Source organism: Urocampus carinirostris, chromosome 2 (assembly GCF_059441175.1).
Source record: "Urocampus carinirostris isolate Australia breed hairy pipefish chromosome 2, RoL_Ucar_1.0, whole genome shotgun sequence".
NCBI lineage: Eukaryota > Metazoa > Chordata > Actinopteri > Syngnathiformes > Syngnathidae > Urocampus > Urocampus carinirostris.
Genome location: NC_142350.1, coordinates 48,771,969 through 48,786,347, shown reverse-complemented (window position 1 = coordinate 48,786,347; position 14,379 = coordinate 48,771,969). Strand labels below are relative to the sequence as shown.

The 14,379-nt window shown below is 40.7% G+C and overlaps 1 protein-coding gene across 1 annotated transcript in view; it reads left to right on the top strand.

The window, feature by feature from the left end:
- Positions 1-617: 617 nt before the first annotated feature.
- phc1 (polyhomeotic homolog 1) overlaps positions 618-14,379 on the top strand; it is a 14,756-nt gene continuing 994 nt past the window's right edge. The window contains exons 1-14 of the mRNA XM_088326879.1: positions 618-762; positions 1,021-1,142; positions 3,489-3,640; positions 3,703-3,813; positions 3,899-3,964; positions 4,036-4,179; positions 4,330-4,503; positions 6,684-7,364; positions 7,434-7,569; positions 8,655-8,833; positions 9,724-9,787; positions 9,856-9,943; positions 11,395-11,539; positions 13,518-13,767. Of these exons, the coding sequence (XP_088183005.1) occupies positions 1,124-1,142; positions 3,489-3,640; positions 3,703-3,813; positions 3,899-3,964; positions 4,036-4,179; positions 4,330-4,503; positions 6,684-7,364; positions 7,434-7,569; positions 8,655-8,833; positions 9,724-9,787; positions 9,856-9,943; positions 11,395-11,539; positions 13,518-13,767 (2,209 nt within the window). The 5' untranslated portion in view covers positions 618-762; positions 1,021-1,123. The remainder of the gene's footprint in view (positions 763-1,020; positions 1,143-3,488; positions 3,641-3,702; positions 3,814-3,898; positions 3,965-4,035; positions 4,180-4,329; positions 4,504-6,683; positions 7,365-7,433; positions 7,570-8,654; positions 8,834-9,723; positions 9,788-9,855; positions 9,944-11,394; positions 11,540-13,517; positions 13,768-14,379) is intronic.

Genomic DNA, 14,379 nt, shown 5'->3' with positions numbered 1-14,379 from the left:
ATGGTAGACTGCGAATGCAGCTACAGTGTTTGTTTGCGAGTGGCGCCCGGCATTGGGGACATCCATTGGACATATTTAAAACTGCAAGTCATCGCGATGCAGCTTATTTTTCTCTTGTGCTCGTCTCTGCATTGCCGGAGCCACATAAAATGATGGGGGCCATGAGTTTGACTCGTGTTCTGTGGCAATAGTTTTTTCCCCCCTCTATTGTACACAACTGAAAATCCAGTCTGACAAATATTTGGAGGAAATCCTAATGTTTTTATGAAATCGTGGTATTGTTTATATGATTTTAACGTTTTCGGTATTGTCAAAAATAAAACCCAAAACACTGTGGATCTTGTTCGTAATTTAGATCCAGACTCTATTATTCTGCGTGGTCAAGATTCCTGGGGGAAAAACTGTTTTATGGAATGAGTGTTTTTTTGCATCAATTGTGTGTTTTATTAATCTTTTGAATATTGCTGAGTGAAACCCCTAAAATACATCTTTGTTCGTAACTTGAGTCCACATCGTATACTCGTTCGTAACCTTGTCGCATGTCGACAATTTCCACTAGATGGCAACGTTGTGTCTCTAATCCTAAAAGAAATCAAGTGAAGAAGAACAAGAAAAAAAATCGATCCGAGGGGGGGCGGATTTTCTTTTTAGAGCCAAAAAGCCAAAAAAAAAGGCTTTCGGCGTTTACGTTCAAAACCTCAACAAAGGGGTTTTAATTTCTTCCAAAGGGGAGTCAAACTAACTTATTAACCAAGAAACAAGGTAAAGACACAAGCATGTCATTTTGTGACTCCATGCATGATTTCTCGCAGGTAGCATCACAAGCTAGCCGCGAGCTAATTATTTGTCTGAAAAACCTTCACTACGATTCTTAACGTATGAACTAACTTATATTTATTTTTGTGTTAAAACATAGCGCTGCTTGTATTTGCATTTGCTCACAGTCGCACCTAGCCAAAATTATCGTTCGCCTTGTAGCCTTTTGAAACTACCTAAATATTTCACCCCACGTCGCTTTAGGTTCAAAGGTGAAATCGAACGTGTGGTTGGGGTTCATCTGTAAAAGGCGATCGTTCAGACTTCTATGCAGTTTGCTCAATTGTTATGAGGAGTCGTCTGTGAGATGCATCCGTCAGGAACAAGTAAGTTGATGGCGTTCATTGCAGCATCAGCACCCGAAAAGGGGACCTTGTCTAATAAAACCGATACTTCTGTGCATGTTTTTTGGGAGAATTGCAGGGTTCCCGCTGATCCTGGAAACGTCTTAAAAGGAATTGGATTCATTATTCAAAAAATAAGGCTTTAATTGACATTAATGTCTCAAATCCAATTTTGGAAAGTCTTAAAAATGTGAATATGCTAATAAGGTTTCTATTTGTTGAAACTAAAAAGATGTGTCTTTTTTTTTAATCATTCGCCGATTAACTTTGGTGGCAACATGGCCTGACCACAATAGTAGGGCCTTTCAGAACAGACTCATGTCTTGGTTTTACCCACAATACACATAGCAACTTCGGACAGAGACCTTTGCTTGGGACCATAGGAAAGGGGCCCTTTAATGAGAAGTGTCTGTTGACGAACATATTTCGCCATGGCCCAATGCTGTGCCAGGTTGTGTACAAGGCATTGTATTTTGTTCAAGACATATTTGTGTGTTTTTTTTGTTTCGTTTCAACTGTGGGTTTTTTTTTTTTGTCGACTTGGTCTTAAATTTGATTTCAAAAGTCATTAAAAAGTCTTGAATTTAACTTGCCTTTAGCTGTAGGAACCCTGATTTAACAACATACAATTTTTGTCCTTAACCAACATAACAATTGCATCACAGCACACCCCTGGGACATTAATCCGTTCTGATGTGGAGTTCGCAAAGTAAAATTGCATCATAGTTGGGGATAGAAACCTATGGTAATTAGTGATAGCACTCCGAACAACCGGTAACATACACAGGTGTGATCAAATGACATAAATGAATATAGATGCTAAGAAAAATTGACATTTTATTTCTGTTTGGTGTGGCGGAACTTGAGCTCATCAAGTGGAGTAGCAGTGATTGCAGAGAGAGGGGGGAATTCAACATTTGTGGATTACTGATGAAACTGCTTTTAAAACTTTAGCGAGGATTGTCATGCCCTTGGAACTTTGCTTATTGTTTTTGGCTCCATTTTTTTCTATAGTACTTATCGTCGAGCAAGGGGTTGCGATTCGTATTTCTTCAAGAGAGAGAGAGGCATTGTAGGGGGTAGTTCATTACATGGCATATCTGTATTTTCATGATGCCATAGAGCCATAATAACATTTTTTGAGAGAGCGAGCCATACAATATATTTTTAGACAAATTTCAGCGAAACCGCCTAACCCGCTCTCTTGACAAAATCAAAATTTTCAGCGCATCTTATCGCACTGTTGAATGTTAGATGATTTGATAAAATGTATGAAAGAAGAATAATGCCGAAGCATGGTTTTCATATCAACAAATATAACGCTTATCTCCCTCACTCAATTACTTAAGATCGTTGAAGCTCATTTTTACCTTCATTTTTATGTTAAAAGGTCAGAAATTCCTCTGAATGAGGATACTTACGTATTTACAGTAGGTGCAGAGAGAGCTGGACTGAAGAAGTGCATTGTATCCACCCCTACCGTTCACCCAATCAAATAGCTCTGTGTCTTGGCTGGCACTTCTGAGTGTTGAATTTTTCTTCTTTAGGTTTTCATCATGTTTAACGATATTCCAAATAAAAGATTCCTTAACATCGTACAGCCAAAACGGGGTCTGTTAGTTTGACACTTTGACTGTAGAGGAACGAATACTGGACCGAATCGCCCGTTCTCCTGGCGCGACAACGAGCATGTGAGCATTAGTCTCACCCTAGCGCTTATCAGTATTGAAATGCTGTAGATTAAATTTGCGTAGTTGTGATTTTATCTTTGAGCCATATGTTCCTATGAGAAGACCAATAAGTGGCTCGCGAGCCATAGGTTTCTGCCCACAACGTTAACTAACAACAGACGTTGACCATTGGAAGACATAAATCGTCAACACTCAAGTCATCATATGGGCAAACACAGCAGTGTTGGAAGTGTTTTGGCATGCAAAATAATTATCTGTTGATGTCCTACATGCGGAGAAATGCTATAAGGAGGGGCCCGAAATACATCTTATTCAGCATCCTAGAATGAAAACAATATAAGATGGTGATGCTATATCCTGATAGTTTTGGCACCTCAAATCTTCCTCATATCACCGTTCAAAACATGTTTTTGTGGGATTTCTTTATTGCGCTTCACCACCAAGGATCTCTTGGGGCTGCAAAAATCGAGGGATCGGGCGCTCTGGCAAATTGGTGCACGACAGAAAACAAACCATATGCATTTTGTAGGAAATATGTTGTCCCTCTGAGAGCCCCTGCTAGCAATGGGCCACCAAGCAAATTGCATGTATTGCCTGACGGGATGCTTCATCTCTGTCCACTACGAACTGTTCTCAGCAGCTAAAATGGATGCAAGTGAGGACCAAAACACCACCACCACCAGCAGCACCAGCACTACTACCACCATCAATGGCAACACTCCAACCAGCAGAACCTCTCGTGCACCACAGATAGCCCACATGTCTCTATATGAACGGCAGGCGGTGCAGGTGAGGGCATGAGCTGCTAAGTCAAATTTTCATCATAGCTCTGATTTATCGGATATTTTTAGGCTCTCCAAGCCTTGCAGAGACAGCCCAATGCAGCACAATACTTTCAGCAACTCATGCTGCAGCAGCAAATCAACAACGCTCAGCTGCATAATCTGGCGGCTGTGCAACAGGTAAGCAAGAGACAATAGTGCATATTTGCTAGTCATTTTTTATATCATGATCCGACTTTTTTTTTTTTTTTTTTTATACAACCAGGCTACACTCGCTGCTAGTCGCCAGTCCAACACACCGAGTAGCAGCATCTCGCAGGCTACCACCACTGTACGTTTTATCATTAGCGTTGTTTTCCTGGGGTGTGAAATGCAGCAAACTAAGATTTAATTTCCTCCCAGGTGAATTACAGCACTACGTCAGCGAGTGGAACGGCTGTCAACCCTCGTCCCCACGGAACAGCTACCTCTGCAACAACTACCGCCATCAACCAGCCAGTTTTGTTGGGGGGAAACTCGCCAGGACAGGGGCAGATGTATCTTAGGGTGAATTTGATGGATATGTTTTATTGACCCTCAATAATGCGGTGCCCACAAGCATCACTTAGCTCCCTAAGAAGACCTGAATAGCCCACAAACCATCAAAAACTTTTGTGACCCTGGTCTAAGGTCTTTCAACATTTATTTGTTCTTTAGGTGAACCGTTCTCTCAGGGCACCTCTGGGCTCTCAGCTCATTTTCATGCCAGGCGGCACAGCTACAGCTACTGTTGCTACTGTGGCCCAAACCCAGCAACAACAACATCAACACCAGCAGCAGCAGCAAACCGAAGCGCCTACCTCAGCCAGCACTCAGTCCGACAGTGATCAGGTTAGAAGATCATCAAACTTAAACTACATAATGTTATTTTTTGCATATTTAGACACATTTTTATAGTTTTTGTTATTTTTTTGTGTTTTTTTTATGAATTATGAGCAATGCTAAGGTGATTTTAGGGGGTCTCAGTAAAAATGTTTTGTTTTAACTTGAGAAGCCGTGATGGGTGATGTTCTTTATGTAGAAACTTTAATTCACAACTATTGTACAATCCAACACTCCATTACACACTGAAATAAAACAAACACTTTTTACAGGGTTATGCATTTTTTTAACAAATAAAAGTACTATATAAACATTTTATTTGACAAATAACTACTGTACTGTCAAAAACAATTACCGTATTTTCCGCACTATATGGCGCACCATGTTATAAGGCGCACCTTCAATGAATGATATATTTTAAAACTTATGCCATACATAAGACGCACCCCATTATAAGGCGCTATAAGTGCATGCTGGTTTAAGATCAGGTAATTGTGCAATTTTGTAATTGTAATCCTGTGCAGTCCTTCGAGACATTTTTGGGATTAAGGGCTATTTACGGTAAATAAATGTGACGACTTGACTACAGTAGAGAATGTAGTTACTTTATGCAACCTCTAGATGTTGCCACGCTCAAGGGAATGTCAACAAAGCATTCAAAAAGGTCAAACTTTATTAACAAACAAGCTTTCCACAACTCCATTCACTCCCAAAATAAATAAACAGCCGTTTTATTATTTTCTCTGAGGTAAAGCATTTTCGTGACACATCTTTAACATCTTTGAACAACATCGACATAACATTTTATTTTTTGTCCATTTAGTCAACACGCAAAGAAAAAAACGTCTGATACTGTTATTTTAAATGAAACGTTAGTGCAATCGCAATAAAGTGACACTCGTAATGTGCAAAAACAACGAGTGCAAAGCAATAACATAATAACTGTAAAATGTAAAACGTAAACACACAAAAGAAAAGCAAAGATCACTCTATAAGCTCCTCATCGACGAATCCCTCGAATTCTTCTTCTGCTGTGTTCGAATTGACCATATCTCAGTGAATGGGCCATCCAACACGTCCGGTGTTTTTGTGCCAGCGCTGTTGCCTTCATACGTATAGTTATCGTACTGACACTTCTGCTTGCCGCTCTTTGTTGAACAACCCACTGTTCAAGTGTCTCCTCTAACTCTGGCCATCTTGCTTTATTGCCACGGAAACTTTGTTGAGTTTTCCTTACTTGGCGGAGCTTATCTTCATCCTTTCTCCACTTCCGTACCATCGATTCATTTAAGTTTAACTCTCTCGCTGCCGCTCTATTGCCGTGTTGTGCTGCGTGACTGATCGCTTTGAGTTTAAACTCGGCGTTGTACGCGTGTCTCTTAACAGGAGCCATTTTCTTATACAAATGCACGTATGAAAGAGAATCTCGCTCTCTCTCTCTCTCTCTCGCAAACGTGACATTCTGAATAATTCTGCGTTTGTTTAAGGTAAATTGTGCTTTACATCTTCACCAGTCATAACCCTGGATTCAGACAAATACTGTATTTGTTGAATATGAATTAAGCAGTTTAATGGGGTAGCCATTTTGCCACTTAGTAAACAAATACAACACGAGCCCCGGCAACTACCAATCGTTTAATATTTCCCAGTATGCACAGCGCGAAAAATGGAGTCGGCGGCTGTTTCTCGTAGTTGCGAGACCTTGCGAATTTAATATTGAGCCATATATAAGGCGCACTGTGTTATAAGGCGCATGGTCAGCTTTTGAAAAAAAATAAGACTTTTAGGTGCGCCTTATAGTGCGGAAAATACGGTAATCTTCAATCTGGGCTGAAACCTGAGAGTATGAGAGGCTTATACAAAATGTTTATTTTTTTGTGACTCTAAACATATATTTTTGTTTTTATTTCTGATCAGATATGGCTATTTAACATTTAGGGTTGCCAGCTTCTAGTTTAGCCAATCAGAATGCAAAAGATGCAATGTGAAAATTAGTAAAGTGTCTAGACAGTGAAAAGTGAACCGCATTATAGGAAGGGTTCACTGTAAACGGATCTTATTTTATCCGACTATTTGATAAATTGATGGAAAAGTTGAGTAGGAAGAAAATTCGTTCTTTGCCACCCTGTTGTAAATAAAACATCATGTAATCAAAAAAACCCTAAATATTATTCATTTAATCTCTGCAGGTGCAGAATCTGGCCTTACACTGCGTGTCCACTCCCAGGGCAGTTGCCATCAAGTCTGAGCTGCCTGAAAGAAAAGAGCTCGGCGCCTTTTCTCTCAACCACCAGCAGCAAGTTCAACCCCAGCAGCAAACGGCCAAATCGTCAGGCAACCCGATAGGCGTCAAAGGTTCCAACCAGTCCTCCATGGTCCCTCCCCCTCCCGCGGCTTCAGTGGCACCCTCCGCCTCTTCCTCCACGACGCTCCCCCTTTCCCAGCTCCTCCTTTCTTCTTCGGCTGCGCCTGTCATCTTGGTGCCCACCTCCAACGTGCCTACCTCCACCCAGGGCTACTCCATCAGCTCGGTGGCCCCCAAAGCTAACGTTAACACTCAGACACTCGTCGTGCAGCCCCTGCAGCAAACTGGCGCTGCCGCCGACAAAGGTCCTGTGCCTATCCAGCCCAAGACGGTGCATGGGCACCGCTTACCCTTACAGGTGTCCCCCCGTCAGCCTCTGCCCATTCTCCCAGCACCGGTGAGCAGCAACCATGCGGCCCACAATCCTCCCCATATTCCTGTACAGCTGGTGGGGGCCAGGCAGTGCATGGCCGGGAGCATCCAAGCCGTGGCCCTGGCCCAGGTGCGGAACGTAACAGCCCAGGAAAACATGAATAACGCCTCGCACAATGCTTCTACAACCGTGGTGAGCTTGGTATTTATTACTTATGGCAGCAGAGTTGAGAATCAGCATTAAATAGACATGTTCTCTTAGAATAAGCCTGGCAGTGGCTCTCTCAAGAGGAAGTCTGACTGTGACGCACCCTGTGAGATGACTGGAGGATCTTCTGAATCGACTTTGATGAAAGAAACCGCACCTGCTTTAACGTCGGCGTCAACGAAAGAGTCAGGTGTACTGCACACAAGAGTAGCCAACGGGCTGTTTCTGAAAATGGTTTACCCGTGATGGGTGATAGGAAATTTGATTTCTAACTGGCATGATGTTTAAGTGGTTGACTGAGCCTATTTTAACCCTACTTCTAATAATTGAAACCTGGTAACAACATACATTTATTGTAACTGCATAATAATAATTCAATTTGCTTGTACTTTAACTCTGGCATCGACAAAATTCTCAAGTGCTTACACGAGGGCCGGACTGAAACAGAATTGTTATCGTAAAAAAGCGGGAAGATTGATGAGTGACAGCACACAGAATTATCCTCAGTTACTTCTCTAATTGTTGCCATAGCTAATGGGTTGTGTTAAGGGATTATTATTTAGACGATGTTTGATATGGGCTGATGTATTAACTCAATGGATAAATCCATTGTCCCATAGGGGGACAGTCTTTATTATTTATGGCTTAGTTATAAAAACTATTTAAAAAAAAAAAAACTAAACAATATAGATTGACAATCTAAGCAAAAGTACATTAGAAATGAAACATTTTAACATACTTCTAGGTCAATCATTTTTCATGCATGAGACTAACCTAGTGGGAGTTGACATAATTGACGCCATTTACCTGATTTGGGTACCAAAAAACCTCGAGAAACGCTGGGCGGAAATCTAGAAGAAAAATATTTTGCATTAGTCAATCTGTGTCTCCATAGTTTGTATTCTTCTTTGAACTTTTAGCACTCGTTTTCGGGCGCACTAAACAATGCATCGACAACTGTTGGTTAAATGATAGTCTAAAATACTCCAATCAAGGTTCAGGTTATTTCTTTTATCTACTGAAATTAGTTCATTACAAAGAAGATCTAATGAAAATTATTTGCTTCTTAAGAGCTACTCATTACATTGTTGCACAAGCCATAAAATATAACATTCTCATTCCCTGATTCACACAACACTGACAAGACAAGTCTCTACCTCTTAAATGTACAATTTGTATAATAGTGCAACATGAATATTACCCAGTCATTAGTGGTATAGGGAAATTCTCATGTAGCCCACCCCTATTATAATCATTTCTCTTCATCCTCTGCAGCCCCTGTCCCAGCAGTATCCTTCTCAGTGCCGCCCACCTCCTCACTGCCTCTGCCACTGTCAAGGGTGGGGCACAGTGACAAAGAACGGGCACCGCTTCCCCAAGCAGTGGTCAAACCGCAAGTTCTAACGCACCTCATCGAGGGTTTTGTCATCCAGGAAGGAGCTGAGCCGTTCCCAGTAAGATTTTTATCGTCTTTTCCTTTGTTAGTAAGGTAGCAAATTAAAAAGGTAGCACTCGCCCACTCGTAATGACCATATTTGTTTTATTGAGTTGACATTACACCCAAATCATATCTCAGTCAATGAAGACATCACTGTGCTAGAACTTAATGATGCCCGAAACCATTTTGTTGCATGATATAAACTTAGTACGTGCAATTAGAAAAGACCGCTCAGGTCTAAAATGACTCCGCCCACCCTCTTCCATCATCATTAGGCAAGAATATTGGTTACAATATCATCATTTCTGCTGCCATACATCAACATCCTCATTGCAGAATCAAATTCAGATTCAGATTCAGATCTACTTTATTGTCATTCTAGTACACGTGTATACAGAACGAAATGTCGATGCATCTGACCCCCACAGTTTCCTTGAATGTACAGATATAAATAATGTTGTATTGTATTTTGGCTACGTGTAGTATTTTACCATAGTGCCGATAGTGCAAGAAGAGTAGCTAACCAGATGTGCAATATGGGCAGTCAGGTTAACAAGTCAGGTACACAGTAACATTAACACTGTAACAATAACGCTGTAATTACAATAGTGCAGAGAGCAATGTGCAAGGAGTGGCAAGCTATAAAAAAAAAAAAAAAAAAAAAAAAAACTGCCAGTAGTGCAAAAGTCAGATTAGCAGCCGTTTAGATTTAAGTTAACTATATGTTAGATTGACCATTTAACAGTCTAATGGCCAGGGGGACTAGACTATTGCGGAGCCTGGTGGTCCTGCACCGCACACTGCAGTACCTCTTCCCAGAGGCTAGCAGAGTGAACATGAAATGATAAATGTTGAAGGCTCTCCACTGTTTGACTTAACTTAATCATTTTCTGGTTTGATTTTAAGGTCACTGGGCTCCTCAAAGACCGTGACTTTGCACTTGGCGCCCGAGCAGAGAATGGCCCACCTTGTAAGTGCCAAAATTCAATACAGTGAGTAAGAAAGATATATATTTTTTTACACTCCCTTTTTTTCCAGTGTTGAAATGTGAGTACTGCTCAAGCCTGGCACCGGCCAGCCAGTTTAGAGGAACAAAGAGGTTCTGCACCAACACCTGTGCAAAGAGGTATGCTGTATTTTCATGCACACAAACTTTTAAGAGTGCTTCACCAGGCATACAAGTTAAGTTATGACTGACCTGTTACAAAATTTGAGTAAAAATCAGGGTATCAGTTGAAGTTCTAGATGGAAATATATGAAAATATTATTGGATTAATATTATTGGATTAAAAAAAAAATATATTATTGACTCTGAGAATGAGAAGTAGGAGCAAATGGGCCACTTGTTCAATGAAAACCTTCATAATAGTTTTACGGACAAATTTGTTTTTTTCACTTTGAGATCTTTTCATTATAAACATATTTTTCCCGGGGTCACAGAACCTTTTGAACCTAATAGCTACCTTTTTTCTTAACTGATTAGCGCAAAGAGCTACCAGATTGATGTGCAACATCTACAAAAAAATCATGATATTATTATTGTTATGTTACTAACAGTTTGTAATAATTGGAGGTTGGGTTTAATTACGCTCTGTCTAGCACTACAGACATGCCTTGTATAAGGGCACTGAGTGATTAACATTAATAAACCTGCAAGATGCTGCTACTTGGTGTGTTGGACTTTAGACTAGCAGCAAGTGTAGCCTGGTTGTATATTAAAAAAAGACAGACCATGATGTAGCAAATATGCCTTATTGTTTCCTGTTTACCTGTTGCACAGCCTTGTCTCTGCAAGGCTTTGAGAGCCTAAAAATATCCAATAGGTCAGATCTACGATGAAAATTTCACTTTGTCATTAAAGCAAAAAAATTGGAAGAACTGACCATGTATTTAAAGACACTAATCATGTCAATGATTTCTCATGAAATCGAATTTCCTACAACTCACAATGACCCACCACTGATAAGCTATTTTCAAAACCAGTCAGTAGGCTACTCAGCTGTTTCATAGGGGGCTACATTGGTGACCCTTCTATTGTTCCTAGTTTATGATTTATTTAAATAATTGTTGTTGATGTATTAATTATGATTTAATACATGATCTGACATTTCTGTGCAAGCCTTCTAATGACCAAAATTGCTAATGTAGGCTTTTTTTCATGTCAGGGAAAGGCTAGGCAAGACAAAGACTTGCCAGCGTACCTTTATCCAGCACAGTTCTCATTTTTTTTTCATTTTCGGAGACAGCTAAAAGTAACCGTGCATTTACGTAAATAAGCGAAGTTCACCAACCGTGTTAACCTCACGTTATACAGACGTAGATCTAATCAGTCATGCAAATAGAATATAGGTGTACTGTGCTAAAATCATTTAATCATACAGTGAAAAGATCAAATGACGCGCTCACCACAGACGTGTCAAGCGTGTTTGGCAAGTACACGGTGCGTCACCTGTTATATAACAAGTAGGATTAATTTGTTCGGCAATCATTACATGATGTCGCATCATTTAACTTTCCAAGTTTCTTTGCTTTTCGAAAGATGTCGGCATGTTTAATGAGTCTCCTTGCTTTGAACAGGTACAATGTAAGCTGCAGGGGAAAAGGCAACAACGCATCGGCGCCGCTTCCTCCCCCAAGCCAGAACGTGGTGAGGCGTCGTGGGCCACCTCGCCGCAGCACAGCCAATGGAAATGCAATTTCTGGCCAGCGTTTGAACGTAAAGGTAACGAGGAAGTCAAAACGATAAATTGAAGAATATAGTTTAAACTGGCTTGACGAAGATGTTCTGCCTCCTGTGGCACTTTTTTCACGATAAGTTGTACAGTACACCCCCAGGATACGACATTAATCCATTCTGAGGTTTGGATCACAAAGTTTAACTGCAGAATAGTGAGGTATGGAAATTGTATTTTAGCTCCGAACTCAGTTTTTCAAATTAAAACATTAAAATAACAAAATAGTATTTAAGTCAAGACATGTCAAGTCAGTTCATGTTTATTTGTGACGCTCTTAATCATATGGAGTCTCAAAGGACTGCACAGATCACATATTATTGCAAACTACAGGCTATTGTTAAACCATCCCCTGATCTAAAACCTACATGAGGGCAAGGAAAAACACAAAAACCTCAACATGAGGAGAATGAAGATAAGCCATACTCATTAGTAATATACACTATTATTCAAAAATTTAGGGTCACTTGGGAATTTCTAGTCTTTGAGGAAAGCAATGTTTGAAAGATAGTTATTTTCTCTAATAAAAATATTTCTAACCTTATTAACGTCTTGTCTATACATTCTATTTATTTTGCTACTCATTTGATAAAAAAAGATGGGGTAACTTTTCAAATTGTCTGGGTGACCCCAAACTTTTAGTATGGACATATGATTCACAGTTTACGGATCCCTTAACCACCTGGGTAGTTGGAGCAGCACTTACCACACAACTCTGGAAGGCTTTCTCCACAGCTGATGGTCCCTGGCCTGTCTTTGGGTCGTAGGAAATTTGGCACCAGTCCATTCTTTGATGTTCTTTTACGGCCTTCCTTTCCTCCTGCCCCCTTGTATTGTGCCCTGGAGAATTATCTTGGCCAGTCCTGAAGATTTTGTGACGTGTCCATACCACTGAAGTTTCTATGTGCTCTTGGTATGATCCTATTTGCCCTCTGATGATGTTGCGCACCTTTTTGTTTGTCACTGCATAGCTAATGCCTAGAAGTTTCCTGTAGCATCGCATCTCCGTGGCTTGGATTTTCTTTTCCAGTTTTGCTGTGAGAGTCCATGTTTCGCAAGCGTAGATGAAGATGGGAGTAACCAGTGCTTGCATGAGTCTGATCTTTGATTTCACTATGTTCTACAAACATGCTGGAAAAATAAGATTTTCTTCATCTTTTGTTTGGCGTGACTTGAGCTAGTTCAGTAGAGAATACGGTGGAATGTGTATGGTGGAATGCAGAGGGGAGAGGAAAGGGCGACCGCAGATCAAAAATTAAATCAATTTCAAAACTTCCACTTGAGAGGATTGTCATGCTCTTCGAGTTTCTTGCTTTAATTGCCTCTTTATTTTGAATGATAGTCCTGATATTTTTATTACGGCCATATAATTTAGTGATGGTTGTGATTTATGTGCCTTCTTTTTATTTCTTGCTTGCTTTGTTGGTTATCATGCTCTTGCTTCTCCCTTTAGCATCACTGCAAGCATTGGGGCCTATAGTGGCTTAATATAGTACAAAAATTAAAGTATTGTATCGCTTATTTGCAAAGTCTTCACAAAGCACAAAGGATACTGAACTGAGCACAGAGAAAGGCATTGTAAGAGGTTGTTCAGCCAATAGCATATTGTTCTTTTTTCATGATGCAATGTCACAAACCAGTTGCCGACCGGCATTTTGTATGACTGTGACCAAATTTCAGACAGGCGTCTTAGAGACTAAACTCGACATACGCACGAACTCCGCAAAGTTTGGAATTTGTTTTTTATGGCACTCAATATAATTTGTTCTTGTATAGTGGGGAAAACGCCGTAAGGAGTGGCCCAAAAAACATCCCATTCCACACCATTAAGTGTCATCGTCATAAGATGGGGTTGCCGTATCCCATGGGTCGACTGTAGTTGAATTTCAAATTTCATGGAAACATCATCCTAACCAAAGCTTTGCAACCTTTGTCATAAATCCTCGACACCTCGTCCATATTTTTCAGTCCCGCTCGGACTCCAGCCGCTCTGAGGAGGCGTCTAGCGATGGAGACGAGGAAGAAGAGGATGCGCCTTCGCTGTCTCCAACATCCTCCCACTCTCGCTCAGGCTCAAGGGGAGACCTCGAAAACGCCCCGCAGTCGGATGGCAACTCGGCCCCGGGGGGCCTCCCTATGGAGACAGCCGGCTTCCTGTCAGCCACTCCCTCGCAGTGGAGCGTGGAGGAAGTGTGCAGGTTCATCTCATCGCTTCAAGGTGGGAGAGCACAGATTATGAAATACCTACTGCACCATCAAATAATAATAAGCAGGGAGACTTTTTAGCCAATCGGAATGCAGAACACAATGCATGCAAATCCATGAAGTAGTGAAACTAAAACGTAAACCCCGCTATAGCGAGGGTTTACTGTATTGACAATTTGAAGAACCCTGCCTAATGCTGGTGAGTTTTTTGCTCACTCAGATCACTGGCAACTTATTTTGTCCTTGGGAATAGCTAATATTCTTTGGAAACATATTTTTGTTTGTGCCTTCTACACTGTCATAAAACTTAGTTCTAAAGAATACTTCTTGTGTGTCACCTAAACATTGTCGTCCACTCAATTCCTGATAAATGACCTAAACACTTGAATTTACTGAAATACTCTTAAAATTATTGAGATTAGTTTCTGATGTACTCACATTTATCCTTGACTATGTACTGTACTTAATTAAAAGGGCAACAACATCAAGGTCACTTTAAAAGGTTAGCACATTTTACACCAGGGGTTACAAACTTGTCACCGTGGGATTATTGTTAAAGCCCCCACCTTAATGTGAAAGTTGAAAGGGATAGTGTGTATTATTTAGTGCCTCGTTGTGGTAGAAA